Genomic DNA, 15,038 nt, shown 5'->3' on the forward strand with positions numbered 1-15,038 from the left:
GATGTCTTCTTTTTGTTTTGAATTTGCGTCTTCTTTAACCTCTTTCGACATCTATCCAACATATTAGCCCAACACATGATACATTTCTGAAATCTTCAAGATCATAACATAACAACAAAGTGTGAATTGAATTATCATTGGGGTACAATTAGGACTATAAAAATGGTGTCCCAGTTTATCTAACCTGTGGTCCCAATTTACTGAACTCACACTGAAAATAGGGTTTTGGCTCAGTGTACACACATGAGTGTGTAATACCTCCTGTGAATATGATATCAACATTTGCCCTGTTTGTGTGATTTAGGAAATATCTTGAGTATTTCCGAAATGTAGCTATTATGTGTTGGGCTAATATGTTGGATAGATGTCGAAAGAGGCTACAGATGACAGAAATGCAATAAAAGTGTTCCACTTTTTCTGAATTCACCCTATTTATGACCCATACAATAAGTAAGGGTTAATTAACGAGGGGCTATGCATTCTATTGAAAATAATGAATGGCAGAGAAGGTGTTCCACGACGTGCTAGCGGAAATCTCCCATAGGATAACATTGGTTTACAGGTTATGCTCTAACTCTGCTCACGTGCATGCGATTTGCAAAATTCCTTTTGCCATGTGTTCAGGGCCACTGGTACCTCTCCAGATATTGATATGATGAGAGTACGCGGTCCCCTCCATATCCTAAAAAGGAAGTATGAACCTGCAATATATCATATGGCCAATGCCATTGTACCATTTTGCAATTGGACAGCCATCAAGTCAGCCATTTAAAGGGCCAAATCATAAACAGTCAAAGGACAGCACAATTGAATTGTATTTGTACTGTACAGTATCCAAGTAGTGGACTTTTTGAGTTTCAGCACTTTAACTACGTGTCCAATTTGTGATGATGATTGCCTGTTGTAATATATTTTAAATGGACAGTGTACATTAGACATATGATACAGATGATGCAATCTCTATTGCACTCCACACTTCCCTTTCCCACCTGGACAAAAGGAATGCCAACGTGAGAATGCTTTTAATTGACTACAGCTCAGCGTTCAACACCATAGTATCCTCAAAGCTCATCACTAAGCTAAGGATCCTGGGACTAAACCCCTCCCTCTGCAACTGTATCCTGGACTTCCTGACGGGCCGCCTCCAGGTGGTGAGGGTCGGTCGCAACACATCTGCCACGCTGATCCTCAACACTGGAGCCCCTCAGGGGTGCGTGCTCAGTCCCCTCCTGTACTCCCTGTTCACCCATGACTGCATGGCCAGGCACGACTCCAACACCATCATTAAGTTTGCTGACGACACAACAGTGGTAGGCCTGATCACCGACAACGATGAGACAGCCTATAGGGAGGAGGTCAGAGACCTGGCCGGATGGTGCCAGAATAACAACCTATCCCTCAACGTAACCAAGTCTAAGGAGATGATTGTGGACTACAAGAAAAGGAGGACTGAGCACGCCCCCATTCTCATCGACAGGGCTGTAGTGGAGCAGGTTGAGAGCATCAAGTTCCTTGGTGTCCACATCACCAACAAACTAGAATGGTCCAAACACACCAAGATAGTTGTGAGGAGGGCACGACACAGCCTATTCCCCCTCAGGAAACTAAAAAGATTTGGCATGGGTCCTCAGATCCTCAAAAGGTTCTACAGCTGCAACATCGAGAGCATCCTGACCGGTTGTATCATTGCCTGGTACGCTGGTATTGCTCGGCCTCCGACCACAAGGCACTACAGAGGGTAGTGCGTACGGCCCAGTACATCACTGTGGCTAAGCTGCCTGCCATCCAGGACCACTAAACCAGGCGGTGTCAGAGGAAGGCCCTAAAAAAATGTCAAAGACCCCAGCCACCTCAGCCATGGACTGTTCTCTCTACTACCGCATGGCAAGCGGTACCAGAGTGCCAAGTCTATGACAAAAAGGCTTCTCAACAGTTTTTACCCCCAAGCCATAAGTCTCCTGAACAGGTAATCAAATGGCTACCCGGACTATTTGCATTGTGTGCTCCCCCCAACCCCTCTTTTACGCTGCTGCTACTCTCTGTTTATCATATATGCATGGTCACTTTAACTATACTTTCATGTACATACTACCTCAATTGGCCCGACCAACCAGTGCCCTCGCACATTGGCTAACCGGGCTATATGCATTGTGTCCCACCACCCACTGCCCACCAACCCCTCTTTTACACTATTGCTACTCTCTGTTTATCATATATGCATAGTCAATTTAACCATATCTACAGTGCCTTGCGAAAGTATTCGGCCCCCTTGAACTTTGCGACCTTTGGCCTTTATGGAAGAGTGGCAAGAAGAAAGCCATTTCTTAAAGATATCCATAAAAAGTGTTGTTTAAAGTTTGCCACAAGCCACCTGGGAGACACACCAAACATGTGGAAGAAGGTGCTCTGGTCAGATGAAACCAAAATTGAACTTTTTGGCAACAATGCAAAACGTTATGCAACACAGCTCATCACCCTGACCACACCATCCCCACTGTCAAACATGGTGGTGGCAGCATCATGGTTTGGGCCTGCTTTTCTTCAGCAGAGACAGGGAAGATGGTTAAAATTGATGGGAAGATGGATGGAGCCAAATACAGGACCATTCTGGAAGAAAACCTGATGGAGTCTGCAAAAGACCTGAGACTGGGACGGAGATTTGTCTTCCAACAAGACAATGATCCAAAACATAAAGCAAAATCTACAATGGAATGGTTCAAAAATAAACATATCCAGGTGTTAGAATGGCCAAGTCAAAGTCCAGACCTGAATCCAATCGAGAATCTGTGGAAAGAACTGAAAACTGCTGTTCACAAATGCTCTCCATCCAACCTCACTGAGCTCGAGCTGTTTTGCAAGGAGGAATGGGAAAAAAATTCAGTCTCTCGATGTGCAACACTGATAGAGACATACCCCAAGCGACTTACAGCTGTAATCGCAGCAAAAGGTGGCGCTACAAAGTATTAAGGGGGCTGAATAATTTTGCACGCCCAATTTTTCAGTTTTTGATTTGTTAACAAAGTTTGAAATATCCAATAAATGTCGTTCTACTTCATGATTGTGTCCCACTTGTTGTTGATTCTTCACAAAAAAATACAGTTTTATATCTTTATGTTTGAAGCCTGAAATGTGGCAAAAGGTCGCAAAGTTCAAGGGGGCTGAATACTTTCGCAAGGCACTGTACATATACATATTACCTCAATCAGCCCGACTAACCGGTGCCTGTATATAGCCCCGCTACTGTATATAGCCTCGCTACTATTATTTTTCACTGTCTTTTTTACTGTTGTTTTTATTTCTTTACTTACCTATTGTTCACCAAATACCTTTTTTTGCACAGTTGGTTAGAGCCTGTAAGTAAGAATTTCACTGTAAGATCTACACCTGTTGTATTTGGCGCACGTGACAAATAACCTTTGATTTGATTTATTTATACAGTACCAGTCAAAAGTTTGGAAACACCTACTCATTCAAGGGTTTTTCCTTATTTTTTACTAGTTTCTACATTGTAGAATAGTGAAGACATCAAAACTATGAAATAACACATATGGAATCATGTTAGACACCCTTTGCCTTGATGACAGCTTTGTACACTCTTGACATTCTCTTAACCAGCTTCACCTGGAATGCTTTTCCAACAGTCTTGAAGGAGTTCCCACATATGCTGAGCACTTGTTGGCTGCTTTTCCTTCACTCTATGGTCCAACTCATCCTAAACCATCTCATTTGGGTTGAAGTCGGGTGATTGAAGAGGCAAAGTCATCTGATGCAGCACTCTATCCCTCCATCCATCACTCTCAAATAGCCCTTACACATCCTGGAGGTGTGTTTGAAAAACAAATGATAGTCCTGGAGGTGTCCTGTTGAAAAACAAATGATAGTCCCACTAAGTGCAAACCAGATGGGATCGCGTATCGCTGCAGAATGCTGTGTTAGCCATGCTGGTTAAGTGAGCCTTGAATTCTAAATAAATCACTGACAGTGTCACCAACAAAGCACTCCCACACCATCACACCTCCTCTTCCATGCTTCATGGTGGGAACCACACGTGCCTCCAGAAAGTATTCATACCCCTTGACCTATTCCACATTTTGTTGTGTTACAGCCTGAATTCAAAATGGATTCAATTTATATTTTTTCTCACCCATCTACACACAATACCCCATAATGGCAAAGTGAAAACATGTTTTTTTTAAACATTTTGGCAAATGTATTGAATATGAAATACAGAAATATTTAATTGACATAAGTATTCAAACCCCTGAGTCAAATCATGTTGGAATCATATTTAGCAGCTGTGATTATTTCTGGGTAAATCTCTAAGAGCTTTGCACACCTGGATTGCACAATATTTGCACATTATTGTTTAGAAAATTCTTCAAGCTCTGCCAAGTTGGTTGTTGATCATTGCGAGACAGCCATTTTAAAGTTTTGCCATAGATTTTCAGGCCCATTCAAGTCAACTCTAACTAGGCCACTAAAGAACATTCAATGTCATCTTGGTAAGCAACTGCAGTGTATATTTGCCCTTGTGTTTTAGGTTATTATCCTGCTGAAAAGTGAATTTGTCTCCCAGTGTCTGTTGGAAAGCACACTAAACCAGGTTTTCCTCTAGGATTTTGCCTGTGCTTAGCTCTATTCCATTTTATCAACAACAACAAACTCCCTAGTCCTAGCCAATGACAAGCATATCCATAACATGATGCTGCCACCATCATGCTTGAAAATATGAAGAGTGATACTCAGTGACATGTTGTATTGGATTTGCCCCAAACATAAAACTTTGTATTCAGGACATAAAGTTAATTTCTTTGCCACATTTTTTTGCAGTTGCAAACAGGATGTATGTTTTGGAATATTTGTATTCTGTACAAGCTTCCTTATTTTCACTTTGTCATTTAGGTTAGTATTGTGGAGTAACTATAATGTTGTTGATTCATCCCCAGTTTTCTCCTATTACAGCCATTAAACTCTGTAACTGTTTTAAAGTCACTTTTAGCCTCATGGTGAAATCGCTGAGCGGGTTCCTTCCTCTCCAGCAACTGAGTTAGGAAGGACGCCTGTATCCAAAGTGTAATTAATAACTTCACCATGCTCAAAGGGATATTTAATGTCTGTTTTTTTCTTCATTATTTTTTTTGAGAAAACCTCTCTGGTCTTTGTGGTTTAATCTGTGTTTGAAATTCACTGCTCGACTGAGGGACCTTGCATGTAAATGCAAGCGTGGGGTACAGATATGATTATGTTATTATTGCACACAGAGTGAGTCCATGCAACTTATTATGTGACTTGTCAAGCACATTGTTTTGCTCCTGGGGTGAATTTATTTAGGCTTGCAAAAAAAGTGGGGTTGAATACTTATTCAATCAAGACATTTAAGCTTTTCAATTTTGTTTAAAATAATTTGTAAAAATGTCTTAAAACATAACTCCACTTTGACTTTATGGGGCATTGTGTGTCTGCCAGTGACACAAAATCAAAATTTAATATATTTTAAATTCAGGCTGTAACACAACAACATGTGGAAAAAGTCAAGGGGTGTGAATACTTTCTGAAGGCAATGTACAATACATTATATTTTCCCCTGAATTTCATGCACTTTGTTTTCTGCTGTTTACCTATATCGTGAGTCCACGTTTCCTGTTAACATAAACTGCCGCCCACTGGGCACACATTGGTTGGATCAACGTTGTTACGTTGAACCAATGTGGAATATACGTTGAATTGACTGACGTCTGTGCACAGTAGACTATTTCTTTCAATCTCTGTACACCAAACCCGATATTCGAGTCAATGACCACGCCACCACATACACCTTCTATCGAAATTGCAATGAACTATGTTTTGTCATAACAACGGTGTGTTACATAGTTGTTGAGTAGTCTAATTTGCAGAGATAAGGTACTTTAGCGCCACTTAGTGAGCACAAAATGTGATGCACCACCTGCACCATACAGCAACATGCATTGCACATACTGTATATAATATCGCACATTCTGCATGCATACATGTACTGAAGCCAAATATTATTTCACATTGTATCAAAGTACATCTGATTCACCTTGATACAAAGTATCCAAGACAAGAGATGATTAATATGACTCGTGCCAAAAAGGACAGAGGCCACGTACTCTTCCCCTATTGAAGATGGGGGTTTCCATGGATACTCAACAACAAAACATCTCTCATTTTTAGGGACATGCCAAGCACTTAACCCATAATAAAGACCGAAAAATAGCTAACTAGGTGCTTCACAACATTGGATAATCGTTGTGTTATTATAATGGTTACATTCCTGTCAATATTATAGCTGTTATTTCTTTCAGTTGATGAGAGTGGACGATTTTTGAAGATCATCATGGTAAGTGGAATCAGAGGCCCACAATCTTGCATGACCGAACAATTACATACACTACCCCTCAAAAGTTTTAGAACACCTACTCATTCAAGGGTTTTTCTTTATTCTTTACTATTTTCTACATTGTACAATATTAGTGAAGACATCAAAACTATGAAATAGCACATATGGAATCATGTAGTAACCAAAAAAGTGCTATACAAATCAAAATACATTTTATATTTGAGATTCTTCAAATAGCCACCATTTGCCTTGATGGCAGCTTTGCACACTCTTGGCATTCTCTCAATCAGCTTCATGAGGTAGTCACCTGGAAGGCATTTCAATTAACAGGTGTGCTTTGTTAAAAGTACATTTGTGGAATTTCTTTCCTTCTTAATGCGTTATAGCCAACCAGTTGTGTTGTGACAAGGTGGGGGTGGTATACAGAAGATAGCCCTATTTGATAAAAGACCAAGTCCATTTTATGGCAAGATCAGCTCAAATAGTGATCCTGGCTCAATTGATCCGTAATCCGGTTGCACTAAAGATGGATAGGGGGCAGGAGGATATGTTATGGTATAAATTACCATGGAGATTTATTCTGTGGAGCTAGCCTGCTCCAGACCAGGCTAAATTCCAGGATCTATTTAATCTCATCCCTAATGTCAGTCAGCAGTCACCACAAATGGAAACCAATAGTTATTTCACTGCTCACTATACATTGTTATCACATATAACTAGACCCACTGTTATTATTTAAACGTTTGTGATCATTAATTTCAATGATTTTGGATAAAAAATGATTTTTAGATGATGTTGCTATCATTAGATAATTTACAGTTTCCCATAGACTATAAGGCTATATATAAAATTATAGAATATTAGGGCCACAGAGGGGAAAAAAACACAAGTCATAATATTGTAACCAGTTGTTTTAAAGGAGGACAGTTGTTAAAATGACAGATGTGGGGCATTTCGTGAAATTGTACTTCAGTATGTTTTCATAAACAAAGACATGCTGATGTGCCAGAATATTAAGTATCACATTGTCATAAGTATCAAAACTGTAAAAACAATATGTAGCTTTTCTGCAGAAAGAACCAGCCTCATAAATGTATGACTTTATCCTTTTTCTTCAGTGTGGCCCTAGTACTCTGTCATATAAACAAATAGACATTCCATATGAATATAAAAACACAATGTGTAACATTATGTTCCTTTATTGAATAAGGACAAAACAAAGCAGGTAAACCATCAGCTCCTTTCGAAACTGAAGTCACAGTGACTCTACAAGATAGAAAGCACAGAATCCAAGCATATTATACAAAATGATACATACACATTCAAAGGTCTGTATATAACACACCCTGCATGTCTGCACACTAAAATAAATGCAGGACAAATCCATACACATCAACTGAACAGACAAATGAATGGATGCAGTAGCCTCCCTGCAGCCTTGTATTACACACAGTATACCGCACAAACATCACAAGAGGCCAAATTCGTCAAAAAACGAACCCAAAAAAAACCAAATTCCTCTGCCACCGCAGGACATATTTAACCAAAATTGAAAGCACACATACTAACTAAAATAATTCAACACATATTGGTCCCTCAGCAGCCGACCACTGTCGTCATCAGGGAAGATTGCCGGATTGTCCCAGTCCATGGCTGGTGGCACTCTGGGGGCCCTCTCCTTCCTCAGGCAGGCCACATTGTGGAGGACAGCACAAGCCACAGTAATATCACATGCCCTAACAGGGCTGACCCTTAATTTGTGAAGGCAGTGAAAGCGTGCCTTCAGGAGGCCAAAGGTCATTTCAACTCTGGCCCTGGTCCTGGCATGGGCATGGTTGTAGGCCTGCTGTGCTTCCTGGGGGTCTGTGAAAGGTGTCAGGAGAAAAGGCTGGCAGCCATACCCCCTGTCTCCCAGCAACACACCAGAGAATTCACCTGTCAACACAAAATCTCATCATTACTACCTCATAAACACAGTGATATTCTTGACACAGCCATGATGGTTATAAATAGGGGTTGTGTGGCTTACCTTGTGATAGGCACTGATAGATTTCAGAGGCCCGAAAGATTCTGGAGTCATGGACTGAGCCAGGCCATTTTGCCACAACATTGCTGATCACACAGTCAGCATTGCAGACCATCTGAAATCATAAGATGAGGAATATTACACCAATCAATGCACATCACTGGCAATGCAGAGTGTTCGTCAATGGACAATATCAAAAAGTTATGTTCACCTGAACATTAATGCTGTGAAAGGATTTCCTATTCACAAAATCGGCCTCATGGGCACCTGAGGGGGCTTTTATCCTTATGTGTGTGCAGTCCACTGCACCAATGACATTGGGGAAACCTGTCACACAAAGTAATGAGTATCCTACTATGTGTTAACAGTTGTCCTGTAATTTGTAGATCCTCTTACCTGCAATCCTATAGAACTCCTCTTTGATGTCACAGAGTCTTCTGTGGCCAGGGAAGGAGATGAAGACATCTGCTAATGCTTTGATAGCCAGACACACACTCCTTATTGTGCGGCAAATTGTGGCCTTGTTCAGCTGTTCTGCATCCCCCACTGAGTACAGGAAGGCTCCACTAGCAAAAAAGCGCAAGGCCACACAAACCATTTGCTCCACACTCAGTGCATGGCTCCGTGCAGTGCGGTGCTTAATCCTGGGACCCAGTAGTCTGCATGCCATCTGATGCCATCTGCAGAAAACCTGTATCTTTCATATAGATGGTCATCAGGGAAGGCCAGTGGGTCCAACCGGTCCCTGAAGACCCTTTCTCGCCTGAAGGCTCTCCTCAGCACAAGTGCTTCTTCATCCACCACATCTCGCACGAATGGGCATGCCATTGTCAGAGCAGAAAGGAACACACAATTTTGGGCCTTCATATAGGCTAGTGGCCACCCCTGGTGCCGGGGGGGTGGGCAAAAGAGGGCGATGCCTTATAACGATGACTTGGTTGTACTGATTGCTGGGAAAATAAAAAAAACCTTAGAAAGATGCCACCGTCCTGTGTGCTCACAATAAGAGCTCATATGTCATGGCTCACTTGACTTTACGAGAATATACCTAATTTTTATTTTGAGCTGTGTCATCTTCTTGGAGCTGGGGGAGGAAAGAAAATAATGATTAATACATTTGTGTTACAGTTAGCATACAGTGTACATTGAAGGCATATCTCACCTCCCTCTCAAGTTTTTTTATTTCAAGGTCCAGTTTCCTAATTGTCCTCTTTTTTATTTCGGACTCCAGTGCAAGATTTTCCATCTTTTTCTTCTTGTACTGAATGTCTATGTCTGCCAGTTCTATTTGGCGCCGGAGGTGGTTGCCATACAACTTTCTGATAGCTTGTGAGCTCTGTGAACACAATACAATTAGCGCAGCTGGAATTTGGCAGGATGTGGTGTCCTTTTATTAATACGCACTATGTTGCCAGGCTGGTTTTCCCACTGTATAGCATCTGGGTCCTGTAAAATAAATTAGATTTTTTGATTTTGATGAGGACTCCTCACCATTGTAGAGTAAATAGTACTTTCACAGTCTTAACATGATACCTCATGCCTTCTGGAATCCAGAGAGATGGTCTCCTCCTCATCATCGTCTCCATCATGTGCTGTTGCTGCTGCACTGGGGCCTTCACCCTATCACATTTAATCGGATTCATATTGAAGCTAGTAGACAAGACATGCCAGGCCTACAGTATGCCTTTGATGGAGTACTCACTGGATCAGCATCGTCTGGTGCTTGTGCTGGTGGCTCTAACAGGAACACAGTGCTGCCAGACACTGCAAGGCAATAGGTAAACCAAAGTCAGACAGTCCAAATTGATTCAATATGAATGTGGTTGTATCCCATGTAGAGATGGAAGGACATACCTTGAATGAAGCGGGTGGCATCTTGGGAGGAACCTATGCTCGTCTCTTTCCCCCCAGGGATCCCCTCTAAGACGGGCCTGCCTTTATTTAGCTCCAAGGCCATGTCCTCTGCTGGGGTAAGGTCAGCCTTTGGTGACCCACCACCCGTGCCTTGTCTGTGGGTATTCTTTTTCACTGCTAAAACATTTGAATGAGTAGGTGTTCTAAAACTTTTGACTGGTAGTGTACATGACAGTCATATGCAGCTACATGTAGCTAGCAATTATTTGCTCTTCTGTACACACTTTCAATTACTGTGTAACTCTACCAGTACCAACACTGTTGACTTTATCACAGCCACAGAGTGCAGGGTCTTCATCAAGGCTCTCTGGTAGCTCCCATTCACGTCGCTATCACACTCGTGCCCTCACCTCTCATGTGGATGAGAGCCTCTTTGGAACCATAAAACAGGTGGGCCGGCATGTGTCAGCCATCTCTTTGATCTGCATTTCATAAAACACATATCAGTAACCTGTGACAATTGAACTGTGCAAGGTCTGTGTGTGTGTATATGTGTTTTTGAGAGAGAGATAGAGAATTGGTGGAAATGTATGTTGGATTTTCACACTCAAGGCGCTGTCAGCCTGCGATGTCAAGGATACTGAGAGGGGTGGCCGGTCTGGACCCAGGGGCCAGTCCATGTCTTCTCCAAGTCAGAAAACTCAGAAACCAGAGACAGTTTGCATCATCACAAGGGACCTCATCCGAGATCTGAAGCAAGTATCAGTCTATACCTCAATTTCTCATTTGTTGCAATGTGATCATCAAGTCTAATGCTTTGTGAACATACCAGTACTACACTTGGCAGTGTTTATCACAGTTTACTTATTATAAAAGATAATGCCATCCAGTTCCATAAACCTACATTGCACCAATAAACATATCCCACAATCACATTTTAGAAGTGGTGGTGAATTACAACATAAAAACAATGCTGTCATTTTGCCAGGATCCCAAGTAAGGATCCCTCTGGGCTGTCTGTCTTTCTACACCCAACTGAGATCGAGCGGATCACAACAGCTTCTCGGGTTTCAACCAAGGTAGAGCTGGAGGCCACGCTGGAAGCCCAGAGGAGAGAGAGAGAAGCAGCTATGGTGAGAAAGGACAAATGTACCTGATGAATTTGTAAGCAACCTTTCCCTCATGAAAGCTGGGTGACTAACTGGCAGTATAGGGTCCCAGCTACAGCACTAACACCCTTGTGGAGATCTAACAGTAATAAACCAAACTAACTTCTACACTGTTCCAATGTTGCTGTTTTTCCTGACCAGGATGCTGCTGAGGATAGGAAGGCCCATATGCGCCAGGCTGACCTGTCTTGTCAGAAGAACCAGGACCTAAGTGAGCTGGAGGATGAGGCCAAGGAAAGAGCTCAGTACCTGCTGGAGAGGGCCAATGCCATGAGGATGGAGCAGGAGGACGAGGTCAATAAACTCAATGAGGTACAAGAAGAGAATTTCATTGCTCAAATTTCTCTTTACTTTGATACTCTTTGTTATTCGTTTTATCTCAGCTTCAGTCCCAACTTCACTGCAATATCACACATTTACCCAGGTATTTTACCCATGCCCTGTCCAGACTCTTCCTTCTCTGTGTCCTTGTGTGTGTTGTATATGGTACTTTATTGTTGTGGACAGTTGATCCTGGGTACCCAGTGCCACGCGGTGCGGGATGCCCAGATCCCAGAGAGGCAGCAGATCCTGGCTGAGCTGCAGGACAAGGAGAGGCGACTGGATGCCATGATGGAGGTGGACCATAGGAGAGCCCTGGAGGCCCTGGAGCAGATCGACGAGCTACGCAAACACCAGAGGATCCAGTGAGGAAACACATGCTCATACACATGCTCACACACACCCACACAATGGCCCATTTAAAGTCAAATACACTACATTTCTTTTCCATACTGTAACACCTCAGCTGTCTTCCCTGTGTGTGTCTATAGGGGAAATCAGCTGATTAAAAATCAGATTGAGGAGCGTCTGGAGGACAGAATGTTGCAGAATGAGATGAAGGAGCACGAAGGCGAGCAGATGCTGGAGAACCTGGAGAGGATGCAGACGGAGGAGCTGGAAGTATTATTAGCTATAGACAAGTCTCTTTGTACAGTACACCATTCTTATAGCCAGGCTTATGTATTTCCACTTTGAATTTCAGTTAGAAATTCCTCATTAATTAGCCTGGTCCAAGATCTGTTTGTGCTCTTGCAACTCATGAATATCATTAATGAATGAATCGTAATGCAGTTACTGTAGGCATAATGAATAATAAACAACAGAAGGGTGTGGTGTGTGTGTCTCCCAGGCTCTGGTGAGGAAGGAGGAGGAGGAGCAGCAGCGTCTGCAGCAGGAGATCCTCCGTATCAACGAGGACAGGCTGCTGGCCAAGGAGCGCAAGAAAGAGGATTATGAACGTCTTCATTATAGGTATTTGGCCTTGTTTTTGGGTCAGAAAGCAGAAGGGCAAAATAGTTGTCTAAGGCTGTGTTTATACATGCAGCCTAAGTCTGATCTTTTTCCACAAATTGGTCTTTTGACTAATCAGATCAGCTCTTTTGCCAATAATTGAGTAAAAGATCATAATTGGACTGCCTGTGTTAAAAACGTCTTATGGGAGGCAGTATTGAGTAGCTTGGATGAATAAGGTGCCCAGAGTAAACTGCCTGCTCCTCAGTCCCAGTTGCTAATATATGCATACTATTAGTATATTTGGATAGAAAACACTCTGAAGTTCCTAAAACTGTTTGAACGATGTCTGTGAGTATAACAGAACATATGGCAGGCAAAAACGTGAGAAAAAAATCCAACCAGGATCTGAGGTTGGTCGATTTTCAACTCAGACCCTATTGAAGTTACAGTGGGATATTGGTCATCTTGCACTTCCTAAGGCATCCACGAGATGTCAACCGTCTTTAGAGACTTGTTTGAGGCTTCCACTATGAAGGGGGGCTGAATGAGAGGGGAATGAGTCAGAGGTCTGCCAGCAGTCACGCGCTAAAGATTGATTCCATACATCGTTTGACAAGTTTCTACGGTCTGTAACGGAAATTTTGACATTTCGTCTGCAGCTAGTGAACGCGCTTCGTGAGTTTTGATTTGTTTACCAAAGGCGCTAACAAAAGTAGCTATTTGGACATAAATGATGGACATTATCGAACATTTCAAACATTTGTTGCGGAACTGGGATTCCTGGAAGTACATTCTGATGAAGATCATCAAAGGTAAGTGAATATTTATAATGTTATTTCTGACTTCTGTTGACTCCAACATGGCATATATATGTATTTGTTCTCTGAGCGCCGTTCTCAGATTATAGCATGGTTTGCTTTTTCCGTAAAGCTTTTTTGAAATCTGACACAGTGTTTGCATTAGGGAGAAGTATATATTTAATTCCATGTATAACACTTGTATTTTCATCAACATTTATAATGAGTATTTCTGTAAATTGATGTGGCTCTCTGCAAAATCACCGGATGTTTTTGGAACTACTGAACATAAAGCGCTCAATGTATACTGAGACTTTTTTGATAAATATGAACTTTATCAAACAAAACAGACATGTATAACATGAAGTCCTATGAGTGTCATCTGATGAAGATCATCAAAGGTTAGTGATTCATTTTATTTCTATTTGTGCTTTTTGTGACTCCACTCTTTGGCTGGAAAAATGGCTGTTTTTCTGTGAATAGGCACTGACCAAACATAATCTTTTGTGGTGCTTTCACTGTAAAGCCGATTTGAAATCGGACACTGTGGTGGGATTAACAACAAGATGACCTTTAAAATGGTATAAAAAACTTGTGTGTTTGAGGAATTTTAATTATGAGATTTCTGTTGTTTTGAATTTGGCACCCTGCACTTTCACTGGCTGTTGTCATACCGATCCCTGCGCAGGGAGGTCTACAAAGAGGGAGACCGGCTGGACGAGGAGGCCCGGCATTGCCGCATCGACGAGATCAAGGAAAAGAAGCTCAGGGAGCTCAAGTACAGAGACTGGGTGGGGGCTAACTATGTCTAGGGACTGACCATGTACAGGGACTGGGTGGGGACTAGCTATGTATAGGGACTGGGTAGGGACTAACCATTTACTGGGACTGGGAGGGGACTAACTATATACAGGAACAAGGTGGTACATAGAATTGAGAGGAACAGAGGGTAGTCAGGATGGTCAGGTTTAGTTTTGTAATTAATGTTTGTTAATTTTACTTGTAGGGCTGCTGGACTTCCAGAGAAGTATTGCAATAAAGTGGAGAGAAGGGTCCATGCTCTTCCTGCTCTGGCTCACTAGAACACAAACCCTGATACTAATGAAAGATGTCAACAATGGAGATAAATTGTCACCCCCATTACCTTTTGACAGGGTAGGATGAAGAAAATGAATTGGTACAGGATAGAATGTAGCACATATTATTTATCATGTAATTTCTGAATAAAGAGGACCGTATACATCAAATACTATGAACCTTTATTTTACTGTAGGCATGACCTTGATTAAGCAGTGCACATGAACTACTCAACTGACTGAAGGAAAAAAATACTAATGGATTGCTTATATAGACTGTGATTATGTGAAAACGTCAATTCTGTTATGACATATTTTCTTTGTAGGATAAAATAATTTGACTGTGCCTAACAACTTCGTCATACAGGGACCAATATTTTATCTACAGGATCGACTTTAGTCTTTCATATTTCTCTTCCAGCATGGTCTTTATGAAAATGTTTTATTGTTAATATAATAGGAATGTTCAGAGATAAGGAT

The 15,038-nt window shown here is 41.8% G+C and overlaps 2 protein-coding genes across 3 annotated transcripts; one reads left to right on the forward strand and one right to left on the reverse strand.

Annotated features, from left to right (window-relative positions):
- Nucleotides 1-7,527: 7,527 nt before the first annotated feature.
- On the reverse strand, nucleotides 7,528-10,415 carry LOC135553008 (uncharacterized). 2 transcript variants are annotated; one of them, XM_064985041.1, is made up of 7 exons: nucleotides 10,242-10,415; nucleotides 10,090-10,151; nucleotides 9,921-10,007; nucleotides 9,550-9,723; nucleotides 8,784-9,471; nucleotides 8,391-8,502; nucleotides 7,528-8,296 (listed from the first exon to the last, which is right to left on the reverse strand). In XM_064985041.1, the coding sequence occupies exons 1-5, from the start codon at nucleotides 10,342-10,344 to the stop codon at nucleotides 9,436-9,438; spliced, it is 462 nt and encodes a 153-aa protein (XP_064841113.1). In that variant the 5' UTR covers nucleotides 10,345-10,415; the 3' UTR covers nucleotides 7,528-8,296; nucleotides 8,391-8,502; nucleotides 8,784-9,435. The 2 variants fall into 2 exon arrangements, with proteins under 2 accessions (XP_064841113.1, XP_064841114.1); XM_064985042.1 differs by lacking the exons at nucleotides 7,528-8,296; nucleotides 8,391-8,502; nucleotides 9,550-9,723 and adding an exon at nucleotides 9,792-9,833 and having other exon boundaries at nucleotides 9,421-9,471.
- A 65-nt stretch (nucleotides 10,416-10,480) lies between these two features.
- Nucleotides 10,481-14,723, forward strand: LOC135553417 (cilia- and flagella-associated protein 45-like). The gene is made up of 9 exons (XM_064985545.1): nucleotides 10,481-10,492; nucleotides 10,578-10,691; nucleotides 10,854-10,996; nucleotides 11,230-11,374; nucleotides 11,552-11,722; nucleotides 11,918-12,096; nucleotides 12,223-12,352; nucleotides 12,582-12,703; nucleotides 14,489-14,723. The coding sequence occupies exons 1-9, from the start codon at nucleotides 10,481-10,483 to the stop codon at nucleotides 14,562-14,564; spliced, it is 1,092 nt and encodes a 363-aa protein (XP_064841617.1). The 3' UTR covers nucleotides 14,565-14,723.
- Nucleotides 14,724-15,038: the final 315 nt, after the last annotated feature.

Source organism: Oncorhynchus masou, chromosome 13 (assembly GCF_036934945.1).
Source record: "Oncorhynchus masou masou isolate Uvic2021 chromosome 13, UVic_Omas_1.1, whole genome shotgun sequence".
In the NCBI taxonomy this organism is placed as follows: domain Eukaryota; kingdom Metazoa; phylum Chordata; class Actinopteri; order Salmoniformes; family Salmonidae; genus Oncorhynchus; species Oncorhynchus masou.